Source organism: Phycodurus eques, chromosome 1 (genome assembly GCF_024500275.1).
Source record: "Phycodurus eques isolate BA_2022a chromosome 1, UOR_Pequ_1.1, whole genome shotgun sequence".
NCBI classification, from domain to species: domain Eukaryota; kingdom Metazoa; phylum Chordata; class Actinopteri; order Syngnathiformes; family Syngnathidae; genus Phycodurus; species Phycodurus eques.
This window is the reverse complement of record NC_084525.1, coordinates 23,304,057-23,327,156: the sequence shown is the minus strand read 5'-3', so window position 1 is coordinate 23,327,156 and position 23,100 is coordinate 23,304,057. Positions and strand designations below refer to the sequence as shown.

Here is a 23,100-nt window from a genome sequence, read left to right as displayed (position 1 = left end):
CCTTCAGCTCAACGGCATTCGTTCCCGCTGGTGTCCACCAACAGGTTCGGGGATTGCTGCCACGACAGGCACCGACAACGTTACGACCACAGCTCCGGTCGGCTGCCTCAACAATGGAGGTACGGAGCATGGTCCACTCGGACTCTATGTCACCCGCCTTCCCTGGGACGTGGACAAAGTTCTGTGAGAGGTGGGAGTTGAACTTCCTTCTGACATGGGACTCTGCCAGATGTTTGCAACATACCCTACAATACGTTTGGGTCTGCCAGGTTGGACTGGCATCTTCTCAGACTAACGGAGCCAAGTCACCACCAGGTGATGAATGGTTGACAGCTCCACCCCTCTCTTCACCAGAGTGTCCAAGACATGCAGCCACGAGTCCAATGACATGACCACAAAGTCGATCATCGAACTGCGGCCTAGGCTGCCGTGGTGCCAAGTGCATCTGGACACCCTTATGTCTGACCATGGTATTCGTTATGGACATTCCATGACGAGCACAGAAGTCCAATAACAGAGCACCACTCGGGTTGTGGTCGGGGGAGCCGTTCCTCCCAATCACGCCCCTCTAGGACTCACTGTCATTGCCGTTGAAGTCCCCCACCAAAACGAGGCAGTCCCTAGCGGCAGCCCTACATTGCTATGTTAAGCACCTAATTAATTAAGTACAGGTTGTACAATTGTGAATAATGCTTACTGTCCAAATAATGATGAATATGAATGTGAAATTACACCTTGTCCTTTGTGTTTACAGGTTTGCTTTTGTCCCAACTGCTGCAGCATAGCCCAATTTGTTATGTCCCCAATTTAACTGTCAACATTTTATTCTAAATTTGAGATCTACAAACCCAAAATATTTATTGCCCTATTTGGACGACATCTTTAAACTTAACACTTATGCACTGATACAGTTTGTAAATATATTTTCAACCATTTCAGTTGAAGTATTTGTAATGCAAAAACTGTGGTACTTGTGTGTCATGTAGGTCTGAGCTTCTTGAACATTACAAGCTTGAACACAAATGGATGCCGTGTGTCATTTCAACTGTTAATGGGGGCATTTCACGTGAATTAGAAATTAGTTAGAAATTTCAGTGTAATAATTGGACTGCTAAAGTTAACATAACGCTTAAAAGTTTGAATCACCCAAATACTGGAAATATGTCCCCCAAAATGTTTTTTAGAATGAAATTTTGCATTTCTCCTTTTTCGCCATTATGAAAAAAGAAATCCAACTAATTTAATTTGTTTCTTTGAGGTAGACCAATAACTATTTTATTGTTTTTTGACGCACTTGTGAACTTGGCATCTATGGCCGACCTTGAGGATTTGGCAACTGTCATTAAAGTCTCAATATTACAGTTGGTAGATGGTCTATGATTCTATAAAATACTTATGTTTTTGATATATTTGGTGTCATGAGATTGGACGGAAGTCAAATGACACACTGGTGGACGACACTACAGCTGGTAAATTAAAGTCTCAGCTAGTTTAGTGGTTTAAGTTTACATATTTTATTATGGTAAATCAAAATCCTAATTGATAATCAATTTGATCCAGGGCGGGACGGTGGGCGACTGGTTAGCTGTCTCACAGTTCTGAGGAGCTGGGCTGAAATCCGGCCTCCCGTGGAGAGTTTGCATGTTCTCCCTGTGCCTGCGTGGGTTTTCTCCTGGTACTCCGGTTTCCTCTCACATTCCAAAAACATGCATGGTAGGTCAATTGAAGATTCAAAATTGTCCATACGTATGAATGCGAGTGTGAATGGTTGTTTGTCTATGTGTGCCCTGTGATTGGTTGGCAACTAGTTCAGAACGACCAGTGTGTCATTTGACTACTGTCTTGCCCAGAGTCAGCTGGGACAGGCTCCACCACGCCCGCGACCCTCGTGAGGATAAGTGGTATGGACAATGGAATGGATAATTTGATCCATTTAAATTGCAGTTACAATGCAACAAAACAGGGTAAAAACCAAAAGGGTCTGAAACCACCCTATACTATTTAATAAACTAATGAACTATTAACAAGTCTTTTCCGACCCAATTCAGTTAAAACACACTTTTGATGCATGACAGAAAATATTCATGGAGATACATGACCAAAGAAAATTTTAAGCTCTAAATATTGGCTGGTCAAAAACAGACAATTGGATATAGCATGTTATTTGTATGCCCGATGACAGCTGGGATAGGCTCCAGCACGCCCGCGACCCTAGTGAGGATAAGCGGCTCAGAAATTGGATGAAGAGAATTTTGAAGAGAATTTTCCTGTTTTACTTTATAATATAAGTTGTTCGGCTGTAAATATGTTTTCAGTTTTATCTTAAGTTAAAATTCTATATTCTATTGCAAATGTAACTTTTATGTATTGTAGTTTTTTGTTGTTGTGCATGCATGTAATGTATATTATAGTGACCTACATTAAGTAATCTTTTGGCTTGTGACCACAGAAAACCTATTGATTAAGGTGTAATTAAAAATAGTAGTTTATAATGAATCAGATATTCAACTTGAGGTAAAGTAATACAATTGGCTATAACAAGGCAACCAGTTCAGGGTGTACCCCGCCTCCTGCCCGATGATAGCTGGGATAGGCTCCAGCACGCCCGCGACCCTAGTGAGGAGAAGCGGCTCAGAAAATGGATGGATGGATGGATGGAAAATTATAGCAATTTAATAAGTTTTTTCCCAAAGTTAAAAATTTACCTGGATGTCATTTTCTTTTCATTACGTACATAAATGTTTTTACAAACATGGGGTTGAAAAAAAAAACTGCATTGTAGTCTATTTGAGCCAGCATCTGGGGAGAATATATAACAAACATATAGGGTCGAAACAACCCAGCATTTTAGCTGATTCGACCCAGGGTCTGGGGACAACATATAACAAACATATGGGTTTTAACAACCCAGCACTGCAGTTGATTTGATACAGAATTTCAGAATCAGAATCAGAATCATCTTCATTTGCCAACAGACAGTCAATTTACAGAACACATTGGAGACAGAAAGACATTGACAAAAAAAAAAACAGTCACTGAGCAGTAAAGGGTTGCTAGTTATCTGGTAATGCCGGTACATTTTTATTTATTTTTTGACAATTGTCTTCTAGCACTTAGAGCAGTTCTAATATTGCAATAGTCCGGTGCAATGACCATTGTGCAAAGGGCGCCGAGACTTCAAGGAGTGTATGCGGTTTAAAGTGACGAGTAGTGCGATAATCTGGGACAATGTTGGTTGTGCAAATGTTACAGATACTCCTCAATCAGTGTGCAAATGGAGCAGATGCTACTCTGGCATGAGTGGCCAGTATATGCAAATAGTGCAGCATGGCGAGACAACTACAGTGAGTGCATAAGTAATGTATGATTGGCCCCACAGAAATGTGACAACGAACTTAAGTCAAAAAATTGCCAGCACGTTGTAATGGAATTGTAGGTTAGGTGTTTAAGAAGTTGATCGCAAGAGGGAAGAAGCTGTTGGAATGTCTGCTAGTTGGGTGAAATACTTCACTCATCTGTTGGGTTAAAATCGACCAATCCCTCCTGCTGGGTCAAAGTAACTACTGTGGGCTTGGTGCTATAATGACCCAAAAACTGGGTTTAAAAAACCCCCAATTGGGGTTATTGTTGACTCCCCTGTTTTTAGTGTGGTTTCTGTGCGGTTCCCCACAGGTTTTTCACATCATTAAAATCTAAAATTATATATATATATATATATATATATATATATATATATATATTCAATATATATATATCCATCAATCCATTTTCTGAGCCGTTTCTCCTCACTTGGGTCGCGGGCGTGCTGGAGCCTATCCCAGCTGTCATCGGGCAGGAGGTGGGGTACACCCTGAACAGGTTGCCAGCCAATCACAGGGCACATACAAACAAACAACCATTCACACTCACAGTCACACCTACGGGCAATTTAGAGTCTCCAATTAATGCATGTTTTTGGTATGTGGGAGGAAACCAGAGTGCCCGGAGAAAACCCACTCAGGCACAACCATTCGCGCACGCATTCACACCAAGGGGCAATTTAGAGTCATCAATTAACCTACCATGCATGTTTTTGGGATGTGGGAGGAAACCGGAGTGCCCGGAGAAAACCCATGCAGGCACGGGGAGAACATTCATTTCACTCACAGTGGCAGAATTGTGATGTCACAAGACGGCAAACTTTATAGCAGGTTGCTCACAGGTACATTTTCAGAAAAAGACAACACATAAAATATTAACTTGGGTTGTGTAATTTGCTTGCTTAAAGGGACTGTGGGTATTAATGGTTCATATTTCAATAACAACTTGAAACTGGGACTGCATAAAGTGCTGTAATTTCTAAATGTTATACATATTTTTTGGGAACATTTTGAAGTGAAAAGTCTAGACTTCAATTACATTTCAAGGGTGGTCTGATGGTGACAAGACAGAGGCTCTCTCTCATCTAAGACTCTCATCGTATCTGCAGAGCCATCAGAAATTAGGCCTGATTAGGCCCATCAAGCAGAGGTTGGGCGCATACTAATGCATAGTCAGAGGAAGAGGAGCAAGATAACCCGATAGCAGCCACAATCATGGCTCAACATTAAAGACAGGGAGTATTCGACTTACCCATGCCGATGGGAGCCCCGTGAACGCCCAGAGTGGTAGGAATAGCCAGAATAGGTTGACTCCGTGTCCATGGCAACACTGTGGTGTGACTGAAGTGGACTATGTCCCTGTTCACAGAGAGGCAAAGGGTAGCTGTCGTGCTCAGGCGGTCGGCTTGGAAATCAACCCTGAGGCAGGGCAACACCAACCTAGGTAGGGGGTGAAGAGAATGAAGATTTAGAATGTGAAGAAAAAAAATAAATACAAATGAATTTTTTTTTTTTTTTTTTTTTTTTTTATAAATCAAGAAAGTGCATTTCAGCAGCTATTTGGCACGCTGAAAGCCTTTTCATCACATATAACCTCAATGGGCACATCATCAGCTTCACTTGCACCATCCATCACAATCTAAATCTTCAGCCTTCACTAAGACACTGCAACTAGAATAGTACTATAATAGGGTAAAAACCTATTCCAAGACCTCTACCAAGGTGGAATTGTAAACAAAAATGAATACAAATGAACGTACCACATTTGTTTGTCCAACGGTTTGCACTAAAAAGCGCTCTGACAAGAACGAGGCAGTAAATAATTGTGTTTACAGAGAACAGTGCTTCTGCAGGTTTTACCAAATCAAAGACCTATATCATGACATAAAACAAAGAATTCGGCAAAGAAAGTCATTCCAAACCAAAATTCACACAATACATAAGTCAGTTATGTATACCTAGAACCACTAAACTACAAGAAAACCAAAACAAGAAAAATGCATATACTACAGTGTATAGACATCGAAAATTTTTAAGCGATCATTTTTTATGAGATTTTATGGTATATAGGCAAATATGAATTGAGAGGTGGACGCCTTCATGCTGGACAGCACTGAGCTCTACTTGATACACCTGCAGTATAAAACGAGCAAGAGGAGGCAGCGAAAGTCCCAAACTAAGTTCAGGGTTTCCCACACACTCTAAAAACAGTTGGGTTATTTCATTAACCCAATTCCTGGGTAGTTTGTGTTGGGTCATATTTTTCTGAGTGTACCCAATTTGTTGGGCCAAACAACCCAATTGTTGAGTAATCGATCTGCCCTGCTCCCGCCTACAAGCGATTTGAAATGGAGTGTGCCAACAAAATAATGTCTGCCACAGCCTCTTCGACTCAAGCGGTAAGCGTTTTCAATGATAACCCTACAAACTAAACCAATGGTTTAGTTGTAGTAATGTTTCATTTGAATTTGATTTATCTTGACCTTTAGCACCTTCGAGTGGTAAAATGTGTGTTATACGTCAGTTTGTCGAGTTAATTTCTGTGTTCAATGACTTGGCTGAACTGTCTGGTAAAGTCTTTGTCCACGCTGTAAATCACTATTTGTTGTAGAACTTGTAAATTCCTGTAAGATATAAGGTGTTTACAAGTAAAGCGTTTTTTGGGGAATGCAAATGTTGCTAAAAATATGTTAAAATTATAATTGTTATTCAAAAAGTTAGCATTTGTTGGCACTCTAAGCTAGCGGAGCTTTGTTGTGCTAATAAGGCTAACTAAGTTCAGAGGTTGTCAACCAGGATTTCGCGGTACAAGGCTCCATCCAGATTTCCCTCGATGCGCTGAGGTTGACCTGTCCCCTTTGCAGAGAAACAACACCAAAGCATAATGCTTCCACCTCCATGCTTAACGAGGGGGTGGTGTTCTTGGAGTCATAGTCTGAATTCCTCTATTTCCAAACATGGCGAGTCAATTTCAAACAGCTCAATTTTGGTCTCATCTGATCACATCACCTTCTCCCGTTCATTCTCTGAATCATTCAGGTGTTCACTGGAAAACTTTGGACAGGCCTGTACATGTGCCTTCTTGAGCAGGGTGACCTTATAGGCGGTGCACGATTTTAATCCAGTACGGAATAGTGTGTTACCAATGTTTTTCTTGGTGACTGTGGACCCAGCTGTCTTGAGATAACTAACAAGCTCCTCCCATGTAGTTCTGGGCTGATGCCTAAACTTAAACCTAAACCTAACCTCAAAGATACCCCATGATGAATTAATGTATCAATTTTTTTTACATTGTTGTTTATTGGTGTGCCGTGACATTTTTCAATTGTAAAATATATTTCATGGCTCCATAAAAGTTGGAAATCACTGCTCTCGTCAGATCGTGTATTCTAACGCACTTTTAATACTATACTGCTCACAAGCAGTCAACAAAACGTTATGTAGTGTCGCAAGCTAGTGCTAGCACTAACAGTTGTACATAAACATGCCGGCGTTCTGTCGAATCATGCTCTAAAGTTTGGATGTGTGTGAAGTAATTTAATTACAATAAAGGAATTTAATTACAGTAAGTTCGCACCCATTATTTCTGTCATGTGGTAATGTTGGTTTGACCTGACTGATGATAATACATGACCAGACTACAGAATACTTTTGAAGATACTCAGTACACAATTATATACAGTAAATGAACAGGTCATTTAAATAGAGACATTTCTCCATCTTGTGATCATATCGGTGATCGGTTGTTTTTTTAAATTCGCTGATCGGCCCCAAAAATCCTGATTGTGTAAAGCCTAGACACTAGAGTTGGATTTTGAAGAATGAAAATGAAGTATTCTTAGTTTTAAGCTGATGCAAAAACACGCACCGACACTGGAGTTTTCTGGATGGGCGGAGGAGTGGACAGCTTACTGTTAGAGGCGCACCTGCAGAGAGTGAAAGCGGGAAACATTACGTGAGGATTTATATTCCATAGTTGTGATATAGTCATTTTATATTTCTCCCGGGCAACAACCCCCAGTATATCGAGTCTTCGATATATCCCCCACCAAGAGATGGAAGTTGATGAATTTTATTTGCTTTTGCGGGCCACACATTCTGACAAAAATATGATTTCAAAATGTCCAGGCCCCAAAATAAGCCCAAAAAATGGACGGGGCCAACTCCTCAGGGAAGGGGTTAGTCACAAAGCTGAGGGATAATTTTTCTATTCCAGCCCCAGAACTTCAAAACTGTGAAATATGAACAGATTTGTCAACCACGACTTGCAACCAGTGTGCTGATTTAAAAAACGGTCCCTCTTAATTAGACAAACTCATGGCTGAGGCATAATATCAAACAGAAATGTAATAATTGATTAGAAAAAGAAAAACAAGTGCCAATATTTGAATTGTTTTTTTTCACTCCTGACAAGCTGCACAACCTCCCCACTGGAAACTTACAAACTATGCTTCCAGCAGTATGCAAAGGTTTATAGCTTTTTTTTTGGTGGAGGCGGAGGTGCCCTCAAGGTGCTTAGAAACTGGGTGAGCATTTTCTCCCCACTGGAACATTCTTGCAATCCCAACTTGACTTCGCAATCACCCTGTCCAAAAATACCATAATTTCTCATGTATGATGCGCATTTCCCCCCCCAAAAAAATTGTCAAAAGTCAATAGTGCGCATTATACATGGGTATAGGGGAAAATTTAAACAAACTTGCACATTTTATTAATGTATGCCGCCAACTAGTGGTTATGAAAAAGCTGTGCACTTTCATTCCAATATGCCACCACCACCTAGAGGTCATGAGAAAGGCTTTCATTCTCGTATGCAATCGCCATCTAGAGGTTATGAAAAAGGTGAAGCCTACACTTTCATTGCAATATGACAGGGGTACGTAGGACTGCATATATCAGACATGCAAACACCAAAGGCATGAAAAAGGTGACATCCATCCCTTTTCTGTACCGCTTCTCCTCACTTGGGTCGCGGGAGTGCTGGAGCCTATCTCCTTTAAAAAATAAATAAATAAATAAACATTTTGATTTTAACATAAATTAAGCAATCTGGAAGACCGTGAAGAGTACAATAAGGTTAAATAAACCAATTTTCTTCACGCAAAAAAACATTTATTTACACAGCTCAAGTACATGTTGATGTACAAATTAAGATTAAAATTAAATTAGCCTCATTTCTTTGCTTTTTTGTTCTGGCCTCCAACTTGAGCCAGGCCCGTCTCCACCTGCACCTGATGCCTGCTTCAAGATGTGCAACAAAGACGACACTGGCTGATCTGATGAGCAAAAATGTTGTTTAAACGTAAGCGTAGCAATAGAGGATGTCCGCTCCAGAGGTGGGTAGAGTAGCCAAACATTGTACTCTACTAAGAGTACCGTTACTTGACAATAATGTGGCTCAAGTAAAAAGTAGTCCTCCCAAAAATTACTTGAGTAAACAATTGAATAAAAAGTGAAATAATTACTCAAGTACTGAGTAAATAGCACAAACAAAAATAAATAAATAAAAAAATTTGAAATTTACTGCACGGTGTTTTCTCAAGTTATACGTGGGCTGAAATATCCACGTTTGGGCAGACTGTGCCAGACAAATACTACAATACATGAAAGCTGTTGTTTTTGTTCGTCTAATGTAAACAAGAGTAGCGCGCCGTTGCCTTCATGGTAACGACGACCTTCCCAAAAAGGCCGCCACGTAGGTACGATAATCAGCCGGGCTGGCTTATCTAGCTTTATGTAGAGTTGTGCTCATAAGCTTAGATACCCTGGCAGAATTTGTGAAATATTTATTTATTTATTTATTTATTTATTTAATACGACTGATGACTGAGCAACAACCATCATTAATTTCTTCATGGTTATGTTTTGTTTAATGACCATGCTTTTCTGAAATGCTTGACAGTTTAATTTGTATCCCATTAAAATAAACTTAAATGTGTTTCACCTGACCATTCATGTTTTCTTTAAAGAATTGTACCAAACTTACAAATTATGCCTGGGTAATCAAACATATGAGCACAACTGTGTGTTTTGTCATTTACTAAATAAAAGTAGGGCTGTGAATTTCAAAATAAGAGCAAGTAAATAAAAAGAAAGTATTAAGTGTTCAAATAAAGTGCTTAACTTAAGAACAGTTCTTTGAAAAAAACTAACAAAATACAGATAATACTTCATGTTTTGATCATATGGGTAGAACCAAAATCATGCATTGTAAACATGCATTATACATAGGTAGAAGGGCTTTCCAGAATTTAGGTCAACTTTGGGGTGCGTATTATACATTGGTGCACATTTTCATGAGAAATTACGGTACATCAAATATGTCAAGTTCACAATGACTCACTTCTATGGCATCAAGACAGCTGCGAGTGACTCGGTGGTTGGTCTGTGGGTATGTCTACTTGCATGAAAGTCACACAATGATGGATAAAAATTAATCAGTACAACTGCTTGTCCAGTTTCAACTGAATCAATGGCAACAGGAATTATACCAGGCTGTCAGGGTTCGACATTAACGGTGGCCCAATGGCCCGGGGCCAGTATACCGCTGTGTCGCGCCACCAACTCCCTAAAGACACTGGCCCACGAATTTCTATGTCACCGAATTCCGGACTGAAAGAGTTTTATGACCGAGAAAACCTGGCTGAAATAGGATGTTGAGATGATGCAAGGAAAAAAATTGACCAGCACGCGCTTGACTGGATAAAAGTGTATAAAACAGGGTTAGCCTCAAGTAAGCATTCTAAAACAATTAAGGGACTGCCCAGTTACATCGATGGTGCCGATGCTTTGGGGCAGTCTGTTTCACAGGCTGCTGGGGTGCTTTGCCCGCCCCCCACTACGTGCTCTCACTAGTGGTCAACAACGGTACTTTCTAAGGTGGCTGCTGAAATGACCAGTCCCTTGGCTGGCTAATTTTTTATTTTCTCACTTCTCCTCCTAACTCTCTCGCCGGTGCCCCCGTGACTTGCACGTACTCCTGGCAGCGGAGCAGCTTTGCACTGTGAAAGGACAGTGTTTAGCCACTTGCTATCTAGCCAGTAGCAGGGAGGACAGCCGTGAACGCACTCTTTTTTTTAATGAGCTTGGAGCTGTTTTAAAAAACAAAACAAAACAAACAGGACTTGCAGTTCAGTGACCAGAACCATTTATATTCTTATAAATAAAAATTTATAGACAGATGCGACGACGTCATCAACAAGCATTATCGCGATTGGTCGGTGAAGACCCAATCTCTACTATCGGCCAAAATTAGACTATCTCGTACCAGTTTCTAATGTACCGTTTATACAAAGCACTCCTAGCTGTAGTAACAACAGTATAGTTGGACAGACATCTTGTGTTACTGTGATGTTTCAACTTAGAGTTTTATGCCATGCTAATACAAAAATGATCATGATGTTATAACATACATTCCTAAACTTTGCAAAATTATCTTCCGACGATGCCTTAATCCATATGTAATGTATGATTCCCAGTTTTAATTAACACACAAAAATTAGCGCATAATTTGTATTATTTTGTGCTCGAAGAAATAGTGACAGAGTTTCCACCAAACAGGACTGCAATGTTGTTCTCCTCATCACCTGCTTAATCTCCTTAAAGGCAAAGGCACCCTGCTCAATGTGGGATTAATAGGTCAATGGGTCCAAGTTCATGCAGAGTGCAAAAGCTAATTTCTGATCTGTCCGTGTTGGCGTACCTAAATTTAGAATATTTACTACAAAGTTAACAAAACCCAAGGACCAGTACTTAACTGATACTATAGGTGTTTTCTGTAACTAATATAACAGACTTTGAAAATGTGTACAGAATTTGTAAACACAATTAAGTTCACTCAGAAGTGATATTGAATTAACATTCTTAACATTTGGGATGAAAAGGAGGAGTAATTTTTTACAGATGCGTACAGTTCAGTTTAAAATTTTGTTCCCATTGTCATTATTAATTATGTAGGCTACAAAGTTTACATATTTCTTGTAGTAAAGAGTCACATGAGGAAAGAACACCAAATACTGAATGTCCTCCATTGTTGACCTTCGTCTACTGTGATCAAGTCCTCTTAGAATTGACCGGCAATTTAAGACTGTGACCATTGCCGATCATGTTGTCAAACGATTTATGTAACTGATGTATAGAACCCTTAAACTTCACATGGTACAAGGGGCTAATTAATGGCTGCTATCAAATCGTCTGAAGTCACTGGACTTCATTATAGTGACCAGCTTTGAAGCTTTCAAAGACATACCTACTAAACGGTGTGGAAAGCATAAATATGATAAATGTGGAGCATCTCATGAACCACATAGGATGTCTTATGTTTCCAATTCTGAACTCACTTTCAAGAAAGCCATTCATCTGTTTTTTGTTTAGTGGAATCAAAGGCAGTCATAGTAAGTAAACTTTAACAATTCACTTGCAATGGCAAACTGCAGCTGCCTCTAATATCACACAAAGTGTCTCTGTGACTTCCCTTAGAGCAAACATCAAAGCTCCATGGAAAACAAAAGTCATGAGACAAGCAGCAGCCCGAGGAGAATGGGCATATCGCATCACATGTTTGCTGTGTTGCAGTTCATGGCAGAGCAAATTAGGGTTATTACTTCTGTGGAATTCAATTGGCATTCCAGAATGTCACGAAATTCAACCTCCAGTTGGGCACTGACCACACTGTGGCCAACACTGAGCTACTGACTAGACATGTAAAAAAATACAGGAGTGGAAACCATCCACTCCTGGTGACTTTGTTGTTATAGTTTCCGCCACTCCCAGTAACTTTCGGGGTTAGGGTTAGGTCCTACCCCTGCTCAATCACATTATTAAAAGTGAAATTTACTCCCATTCCACAAGACCCTTGGGACCCGGTGGAAATCCCCAAAAAAGGTCAGCCTCCAGTTGGCACTCGAGATATGTACTGTACTCTTGAACTGAAAATAATGACCAAAACTTTTGTTTGGGTTGCGCTGCCAGATAAACCCAAAATATTTTGGTTTTTTTAATTGAGTATCCTATCAATTATCTCATCAATTATTTGAGTATTCGAACAAAACTTGATTGAATACTTAATTTGAAACTTGATTAAACATAATAACATGTACATGTCAGTTGCAGCCTGCGGGTATTAGCGTAATATCTGTGACTTTGTGTATGGCTCTAAAAGGCAGGGCCAGGCCTAGTGAGTGACATGGGCATCAGCAAATGAGAGTGTAGAGATAGCCGGCCATTAACCTGCGTAGTGACTTACTGTGAGCTGTGGCCAATGGCAGCTCATGAATGAATGTACTTATGTATAGTACAGGTGTCACAATTAATCGATTGAACAACAACTACATTGATAATCGATTAATAATTTTGAGTCATTGTTTAACTTAAAATCTCACAAATCCTCTGATTTCAGTCTCCCAACAGAATATGATATCAGATTTCTGTAGTCCTTCAAGAAAGCAGACTGATTAATTGTTGTTTGTTTGGGTTTGTTCAATCATTAAACAATACCAAATAAACAACAAATATTGTTTAATAAACAGTAATGGGATAAAATATTTTGCACTAAACATCCATCCATCCATTTTCTGTACCGCTTATCCTCACTAAAGCTTGTGGGTGTGCTGGAGCCTATCCCAGCTATCTTCGGGCAAGAAGCGGAGTACACCCTGAACTCGTCGCCAGCCAATCGCAGGGCACATATAAACAAACAACCATTCGCACTCACATTGACACCTACGGGTAATGTAGAGTCTTCAATCAACCTACCACGCATGTTTTTGGGATGTTGGAGGAAACCGGCGTGCCCGGAGAAAACCCCCGCAGGCACGGGAAGAACACGCAAACTCCACACAGGCGGGGCCGGGGTTCGAACCCCGGACCTCAGAACTGTGAGGCAGATGTGTTTACCAGTTGTTCACTGTGCCGCCGCAATAAACATCAATGCAAAATATTTTTTTTATCCAACAATTTCATGAATTGAAAACCATATATTAGTTTTCCTACTGTTTATTCAAAGTGATTGGAAGTGCACCAGCGGCTGTGTCTATTTTTTTTTTTTTAACCACTGGCAGGGGCATTACAATATGTTATAACTAGCGATGTTAGGCTATATTAAATTAGCTAACATCTATACGTTACCTCTTGTGTGGGCAATTGTAGACATGCTGTTGTGGTACATATTGCACTTTAGCTTCTTTTTTAAGTGTGAAATGATCTTAGGACATTCTCTGTCTTTGAATGAAGTCTTTCCTCCTGGCTCACCGCCATTGAGCTAACTTATTTTCTACACGGAGTGGTGCATACAGCTGCAGTAACATTAGTCCTTGTGGGAAAATGATCCCTGCGAATTTTTTTGCAATGGAATTATTTGATTTTTTTTTTTTTTAATAACTGTTGCAGCCTTATAACTTACCCAGTTGTTTCTCAACTGATCTGCCTTAGACATATGACGTGTAGGCTTTGTTTCCTGGTGGTGCAATCTTGTGTTTTTGCCACCCGGAAGTAAGTGTGACGTCATGGCATAAAGGTCCAGGCATGCAATACAACAGTCGATTTCGCACAATATGTCACCTTTAAAACTCGTCCTCGCTATAATGCACATTTACTCAATAAAGCTAAACATTTAGGCGTTACTACTGTCCATTTCTCAGTAACAAGACAACCTGTGTGAGCCTGTCACAAGAACAACTGAGATCGAAAGTTGAACTAACATTAGTGAACAAGACATTTATATATAACCTGTATCCTAGGACAAACCTATTACTTTCACTTCACTGAATAATATTGTCTTTGTTTTATTTCAACTCTACCCTCTCAACATTCAAGGCACTCCACTCTCAGTTTGCTGTTACCATGGTGAGACATGACATATTTTGAACGGAGATACAGATAATTAGGCTATACTTTAGTTTTTGATTGTGTTTGTTTTAAATTGCTCATGTCAATTGTATATTATTATTCACATTGTACAGCTACATAACTGAAGTCTATGCAAGGCTAATAGCGTAGTGCACATTCAGTAGATCACTCCGCCGAATGCTTTGCAGCGCTTAATAACTGTTGTCATGTATCCCTGCGCTGCTTACACTTTATCAGCTGAGTCCCAATGGGGGCAAACAAACTTATGTTCACCGGACCGCATTACTACAAACCTAGCCGATTTAAAATTAAATTATCCACGCATTACTAATGTGACTTGTCGAAGCTCAAGAAAAATAACAAGTACGCTAGACTTGGTTAGTGCGTCAGTCTCGTAAAAAAAAAAAAAAAAAATCATACAGGTAGACGACAAAGGCGTGTCATTTCTTTTAAAACAACCGAGTAACTTTCTACATTTACCATCGTTATTGAGCTAACAAACACAAACACATATATACACGACGTCCACAGCATTGGTGACAGACCATTAGACTGTAACACGGACACCTTCACACACACCACTGAGCTAACTTGCTAATTAATTAGCTCATCACATACATGCGCTATTGAAGTGAAACTCACCTGTTATCGGGAACAATATCATTCCTGTGGCTGTCTTGGCATCCAGAGGTGGTAAAACAGTTGTGCTACAGTGGGGGAAGCAGCCCTTGCTAACAGTAGGGGGTCACACAGCCACTTTGGAATATTCAGCGCCAGTGCCTTGCAGCACCCATGGGGTGTAGTACGGCGGCCGGCCGCTAGGAGGGTGTCGGTCGCTCAAGTGGAGCTTCTCTGTGTGAGACCTTTCTACCAAACCTTTTCTTCCACTGGCCACAGAGAGAAATGGAAGGACGCAAGCGCCACTTTGACATTCTTCATTGATTCAACACGTTAAAACTAACCCATCAGTATCGTTAAAGATATGCTCAAAATTAGATGTAGGTCCAAATCATTATACCCTTGGTGTCCTCATCAGAATCACCCATGCAGTCATCATGAAACTGTAGTAGAAAAATGAAACTCAGGCCATATTATAAGTGGCCAAGCGTTTGCACTCCTACCAGTCCAATGATAAGTCTCTTAAAATATGTTTCCTTCATTTTAGTTCATTGGATACACGTGATTTTGACATGTCCCACACACTGCTCTCGATGCTCTGCTAACTCCGGTAATAATTGTGTGTAATAATTGGTTAGCTGATACAAAATATTTTTTTACACGGTTTTATTGTCCACATAAACGTATCTGTTGAAATGAGTCGATTTGAAAGTGCATATTCTATTTTCATAATCATGTTGAACATTTCGCATGTGTTCCTGAAACTGTTGTCCACCCTGTCATTATGCGATAACTGCCCGTTTTCACGACGAGCATTTTATCTTTCCATAGCAGTGACTGAAACAGTGGAGTTGCAGAATGCATATTTCAATATATGTTTCATCAATGTCATCCTATTATGTGTAGTTGGATGTTGTCAAGCTTAACAAGTCTACTTTGTCATAGTGAAATATTAATTGATATGGAAACCTTTCAGAAATTTGAAATATATTTGTAATATAGTTGTACTTTTTATGCGGCTCTCCCACATATTTATTTATCCACCCATCCATCCATTTTCTACCGCTTATCCGAGGTCGGGTCGCGGGGGCAGTAGCTTTAGCAGGGACGCCCAGACTTCCCTCTCCCCAGCCACTTCATCCAGCTATTTATTTATTTATTTATTTAACCGGTGGACAGGACAAAATTAACAGTCACAGTTAATGCACCAGAGTAGAAAGTTGGTAGTACATTGCAGGCAAACCACACTGGGTGTGTCAATTGGTAATTTTAGTATAATGGCATGGACCACTGAAAAGCAGGCCGTGGGCCAGCCACAAATGCCATATTTTGGACAGCTGTGTTTTAAACAGGTGTTTTAAAAAAGTACTCCCATGCTGTACTTTAGTAGAAATACAGATATTTGTGTAAAAAAGATTGGTAAACGTGGAAGTGCTGCTTCAACTGCTATATACAGAAAAACCTGAATCTCAAGACAAAAATAAGAAACAAAGCTAAGATCTTGAATTTTAAGATTAATATCCTCGGTAAGGAGACATGTTAACATTTTTGTACTTATAAACAGTCGTGTGCGTTCACTGTAATTTGCCTTGATCTTGGAACTGATTTCGTGTTCATTTATACTTTTTTTTTTTTTTTTTTTGGTATTCAAAGTGTTTGATGACTGCACATCTGCAATCAAAGTGAAGCACCCGCCTGAAAACATCTAGCATGTTGACTGGGCTGAAGCACAGCAACACAAATTGCACTGCCGGTGGTGCGAGCCGGTTGATTGAGATTCTTAAACACACACACGCACAAACACGCCACACACCAAGCAACAGATGCCCCCCAGCAATGAGGTGGCTGCGTATAAATCAATATTTTGTCCTCCTTTCAACAACCCCTCCACACACACATAGCCTAAGAACTCATGCCCTCCAGAACACAATAGAGGTCACGACTTATGTATGACCCCTCTCCATCCCCTTGAAAAGCCAAATAAAACCCATACTCTGTCAGGGATGAGGGTGTTTTAACTATATATTTACAGTATTCGAAACTGTGCTTTTGTACTCACATTGATACATTAGCGACATTAAAATCATTCCCAACTGAATGTATGTATTTGAATGGAAAGATCTGGATAGTTGGTTTTGAAAACGAGACAATGATTGAGTCTAATTTTTGTGTAAGAGTCGTGCGCCATCATGTGGTATAATCTGGCTATTACAACAGTTGGCGGCTACGTTGAGAATTGCAAATTAACTGTTAAAACTGAACTGATTGGCGGCACGGTGAGCGACTGATTAGCACATCTGCCTCACAGTTATGAGGACAGGGGTTCAAATCCCATGGTAGGTTAATTGAAGACTCTAAATTGCCCGTAGGTGTGAATGGATGTCTGTTTCTATGTGCACTGCAATTGGCTGACGACCAGTTCAGGGTGTCTTTCCTCAGTGTTGCTTTTTATTGTTGCATCCTTACTTCCATCCTTCCTTTGCCAAAACTACTTCCCCCATGTTTACTTCTGTCACTTTAACCTGCTTTTCTTCCTTCTTTTCTATACCTCCTTCCTTCCACCTCAAACCCTGTTTTTCTTCTTTCCTTCCTGGCTTCTTTCCTTTTCGCCTAATTTCCTTTCCACCTTCCTTCATTCCTTACCTCCTTCTTTCTTTACCTTAGACTTGTTTCCTTTATTTCTTCGCTTGTACCTGATTTCCTACCTTCCTTCTTTCCACTTCAGAAATATTTTTTCTTTCTTTCTTTCGTTCTTTCTTTCTTTCTTTCTTTCTTTCTTTCTTTCTTTCTTTCTTTCTTTCTTTCTTTCTTTCTTTCTTTCTTTCTTTCTTTCTTTCTTTCCTTCCTTCCCTTTGACCCATTTTTCATTGTGCATCCCCTCTTCACTTAAACCTGATTTTCTGCCTTCTTTCACTACCTCCTTCCTTATACCTGTCATGAATTTTATTTCCTTCCTATTTCCTAACCTCCTCCCCTCTCTCCTACCTTCTTTCTCGACTTCCTGCCTTTCCTCAGAGCCACATTTTTAGCGGATCTTAAATTTGCAACCTTCACTGAAACAAACTTTTCTGCCTTCCTTCCATCTAAAACACATTTTTTTCTTTATTTCCTTTATGACTGCCATCCACTTCTCATACCTTCCTTTGTTTGTGTCTGCTTTTCTCACTTTCTTCCTGACCGCTTTCCTTCTGTCCTACCTACTTTGCCGCATTGCTTCATTCCCTCAAAACCACTTTTTTCCCTTCCTTCCTTCCTTCCTTCCTTCCTTCCTTCCTTCCTTCCTTCCTTCCTTCCTTCCTTCCTTCCTTCCTTCGGACTCGCTCTTTTATTTTGCATCCTTGTCTTGTAGATGTATTTTATGGCTTTTTTACATCATGGCCAGGGGACTACAGATGAAAACTAGCCTTCTGGCTAATTCTGGCTTTTTTAACCATGTGTATTTCATGTGTTTTATGAAATTGCATTGTCCTCTTTCAAATAAACTGATTAATAATAAGAATCCTTCCTTCGCTTAATCCTGATTTTCTGCCTTCCATCCTTACCTAAGTCCCTCCACTTCAGCCATGTTTTTCTTCTACCCTTTCTGACCTCTTTCCCTCCCTCCTACCTTCCTTTCTTCCTTCCTTACATCATACCTGCTTTTTTTTTTTTTCTTTTCTGCCTTCCTACCTTCGGAACCTGTCCAATACTGTTTGAGAAACCAGTTTATTTGTTTTTGACTCCAATTATTTACCTTTATTCACAGTACCTGTAAAAAATATTTTAAAAAGTGTATATGCCTAATTTTGGCCCACCCTGTCTATGTTAATATGTGCAATTAATTCTGATGCGCGTATGTTGATTGGAAGCGCGTGCTGCCACTTTTCGTGTTTATTCAAAGCGGGAAGCGTGTGCAGATGGCCCGAATGAGAAGGCAAGGTGCCGTGCCCCCCACCACCACACTCCCAGATGAATTGAATTTGGTGTCCGGAAGATGGATGGATTCCTCCCCAAAGACACAGTTTATGAGTTTGGGCTTTTTGGTAAATAGGGAGGGAAAATGAAACAGTGTAAAAATGAAGACAAAGTGGGAAGAGATGTGTTTATAAAACCACACGCACATGAGGAAAGTATGGTACACGGTTAAAAGTTTTAATGCATTTAATTATAAACTTTGCAACCATATAAATGAAGAATGACAGTAAATGGTTAAGATGTTCTTGTGCAATCATATCCAGCATGCCTTTTGTTTCAGCAAAACACAACAAATATTTGTTTTCAGCAAAACACAACAAATATTGGTATTCATAATCTTGCAGTACTGCAGTTTCACAAATTCATCCTAAACATGATCAGAAGGACTTCACGATGCACCTTTGATGGAAGAGTACCTAAATGCTAGATTGTTTCATCTTTTGTTGATAACACTGGTTAACAACAAATATATTGTCTCAGATTGTTTAGCTGATTTAGGACAATTTTGATGTGCTGAATCCAAATAGCACATTGTTTTTGCTCAATCAGGTCAACTTTTTGAACTATGAACACATTTTTCTGTTCACATGTACAGGTATTTTTGCTTTAGAGGTTCAAATAAATGGAGGTTTATGCCCTGAATTTTGAAACAATGATGACATAACATCCAATTTACAGGTACTTACTTTTACCAATGTGTACCATTCAATTTACAGTTAGCAAATTTTGCAACATTTGATTAATAAACTGTTAACAACTTGGCATAAAACGTGACCTGAAAAAAAGAAACAGATGTGATTTTCAGATTCAGCAGTGCAAAATTGTCCAGAATCAGTTGAAAAAACATCGACAACTTACAATATATATTTTTTGTAACCTAGTCTAATCACTACAAATTTGAGCATTCCCCCCCCCCCCCCCCGACTTCCAATTAAAGTTAGCAAAGGCCATATAACCAGATTTCTCTAAAAGATTATCCTGACCGATTATCCTGTTGTGTGAGCTGTGTCACTTGTGATTTTTGTTGGGTCTATCTATCTATCTATCTATCTATCTATCTATCTATCTATCTATCTATCCATCTATCTATCTATCTATCTATCTATCTATCTATCTATCTATCTATCTATCTATCTATCTATCTATCTATCTATCTATCTATCTATCCATCCATCCATCCATCCATCCATCCATTCATCAAAAGTGGGAGGCAATTACACAAACTGTAGTAATTCCTACACCATTCACCTGATTTGGATGTAAAACTAAAACTAATACTACAACTAATAAAAACTAAACTCAAGTTAAAAAAAAAAACAGCAACAAATAAATGTTACCAGACCTGCTTTAAAAAAAATAAAACTAACTGAATTTGAAAAACACAAGTCAAAACGAAATAGAAAAACTTTCTACAATGAAAAATCCAAAACTATTATAACCCTGATCTCAAGGCACCACTGGTGCATGTTTCCAAGCCACAAACATTTTGCCAGGGTTGTTTTCCTCACCTGTATAACTACAAACAAGATAGGAGCATAAAAGAGAACTAGAATTGCAGAGCTTTCAGTTTCTACATGATGATACATCACAATCATATCCGAGCTTTTAACTGGCTAAGGTAGGGAGGAGTAATTGGTTTAGTATGTTTGTTTTATTGGTGGGTCCCCATAAGTACGTACGTGACATAATTTATTGCTGATTATTTTGGACCTCAATGGTCCAAAAAGGGGACCATCATGGATGCTGAATAAACTCGCCCTGTATTTCACAAGCAATGAGGCACCGACAACAATTGGATTTCAAAGATCTAACGCAAATGGAAATGTCATGATTGTAAGTGTCCAGATTGGGCTATGTAGTTCCAAGGCCTCTAATGTATGCACACACACCTTATGACAAGCCCCAGTACAGATGGTCCGAGCGTGAGTCTGAATGAGAAGGGAACCATCCGCGGCTGCTGACGCATTGTGTGCGTGCATGTGTTGGGAGGGGTCTTCAATACACCACTTAATGAGAACAGACTGGCCCTTTTTTCAACCCCCCCTCCACGCCCCGCCGCACCCCACCCATCCAACACACACACTCTCGCTGTCTGATTTTTCATTTCTCTTCTTTGCCCATTCCCATCTGTTTGAAGACAAAGGGCCACGAGCCAGCTCGGGCCTCGGGACCCGGCTGGTGAAGTAGGCCCGGATAATACGGCCCATCCCGGGGGCTGCATTTCAACACATGGACAAGGCTTTATACTTTTTGTACCGATGATGCTCAAGCCCCCTTCATAGAGGGGGATGTCCCACAAAACACACACCTCGATCAGATGTCCATGTGTGCGCTTTGAACATGAACGCACATCCGTAATAAAAGACAGTGAGGAAAAATGATAGCTCTCCAATGTTGTGAACATATGGCTGTTTGTTGTCACACTCTCCCTGTCCAATTTGCACAAAGCGTGCCACTTCTCTGAATTAAACGGGTGTGAGTGGAACGCCACGTGCATGCTGGCATGGAGCAGAACCGGAGCACGCCCAAGTGATGAAGAGGATGATGATGGCGGTTGCACCCTCTATTGCAGTCTGCACACTTCCTGACATATGGTCGCTCCCATTACATAAGCCCGCTGTGCTGTGTGTGAAATGTGACTCTAGCTTTTTCTTGTCTCTCTCTATTTTTCTCTCCCCCTCACTCACTCACTCACTCACGCACACACACACACACACACACACACACACACGCACAAACACACGCACACATACTGTCAACCAGGCTGTTCAGCGCCCTCAGCAGTTTGGGGGACTGAGGGGTTGGGGGGGTGGGGGTGTTGGGGGTTATAGGGTAAGGAATAAATTGAAGGAAGCTGATGCTAGCGCAGCTTAAGAGATGAGAAAAAAAACAAATGGCCTTGTGGTGCCTTAATGGAAGTGTACAGATGGACAGATCCTTTCTATAGACTCAAGCACAAGTCCAAGCAATGCCACAAGTTCACAGCTTGTTTTATTTTGTCTGGAAGACTGCAATCTGTCGATGTTTTATTTCATGTTATTTTAGTTAAAGTATTGCAATGAGTCAACTTTGAATCATGCTACAGTGGAACTTCAGGTGGACCTGTATGGTGGGAGTAAACTCAACTCGACTCACTGCACAACAAGCAGCAGTTTGGCAGATACGAAACAATTCTCCCAAAAAAGAGGCTTCTCGCTGTTTATTGCCACTAGTAGTTCATGTTCACAGTCAAACTAAACATAAAACAAAGAGAATTACACCTTGTGTAAATAAATATAACTTTGCCTTGGGAAAATCTGCAAGCTATATGCTAACACACAATGCAAAACGCCATAGACGGGCAAACAAATGCATCAATGTCGCTGTGTTGTAACTCTGGCAAGCAACAGATTGTTGAACTCAAAATGTGGCATAACAAATGTTGACAGACGATATAACAGTACTCACAGGCATATTTGCTTTATCCTCTGCAAAAAAAAAAAATTACTGCAACTTACTGCTTCACTTGTGAAATGTTTCTTTGTGTGCATCTATATGTCTGTATTATACTGGCCCCTGGTGGCCAAGGTCGACACATAAGAGGGAGCACAATGTGGGGTTGGAATGGATTAATGGCATTTCCATTCATTTCAGTAGGGAAGGATGATTTAACATATGAGTACTTTGAGGTTTGAGTGTGGTCAGTGAATGAATTACACTCGTAAGTAAAGGCACCATTCATTCATTCATTCATTCATTCATTCATTCATTCATTCATTCATCTTCCGTATCGATTATTCTCACTAGGGTCGCGGGCGTACTGGAGCCTATCGCAGCTGACTGTGGGAGAGAGGTGGGGTACACCCTGAACTGGTCGTCAGCCAATCACAGGCCACATATAAACAACCATTCACACTCACACCAACAGGCGATTTAGAGTTCAATTAACCTACCATGCATGTTTTTGGGATGCAAACGCCACACAGGTGAGGCGGGATTTGAACCCAGGTCCTCAGAAGTGTGAGGAAGACGTGCTTACCTATCGGCCAGTGCCGTGTAAAGTCACCATTGCAAATGGATGGATGGATGGATGGATGGATGGATGGATGAATTGAAATTCTCAAAACAGCTTGTTCAATCGTCACATCGGTGTGTCAGTTGTGCACATTGAAAAAAAAAACAGTTTCTTATTTCTTTGAACAATTTTCAAATGCTGTGGTATATCCATGCAAATTATTATGTACAATTCTCTGCCTTTTCCTACATTACCAATTGCTTATGTTATGTTGAGCAAAATGATTTACGTGTATAGTGTTCCCAATTGTATATAGTCACACCCATCTCT

General features: G+C 40.2%; 1 protein-coding gene across 4 annotated transcripts in view; it reads right to left on the bottom strand.

Moving 5' to 3' along the window:
* LOC133406149 (vang-like protein 1) overlaps window positions 1–15,004 on the bottom strand; it is a 56,844-nt gene extending 41,840 nt beyond the window's left edge. For 2 of the 4 annotated variants that reach the window (XM_061683518.1, XM_061683554.1), the window contains exons 1-3: window positions 14,847–15,004; window positions 7,228–7,285; window positions 4,612–4,799 (exon numbers count right to left, since the gene is read on the bottom strand). In XM_061683518.1, the coding sequence (XP_061539502.1) occupies window positions 4,612–4,682 (71 nt within the window). In that variant the 5' untranslated portion in view covers window positions 4,683–4,799; window positions 7,228–7,285; window positions 14,847–15,004. The remainder of the gene's footprint in view (window positions 1–4,611; window positions 4,800–7,227; window positions 7,286–14,846) is intronic. The other 2 variants (XM_061683527.1, XM_061683536.1) reach the window with 2 other exon arrangements.
* Between the last annotated feature and the right edge of the window lie 8,096 nt (window positions 15,005–23,100).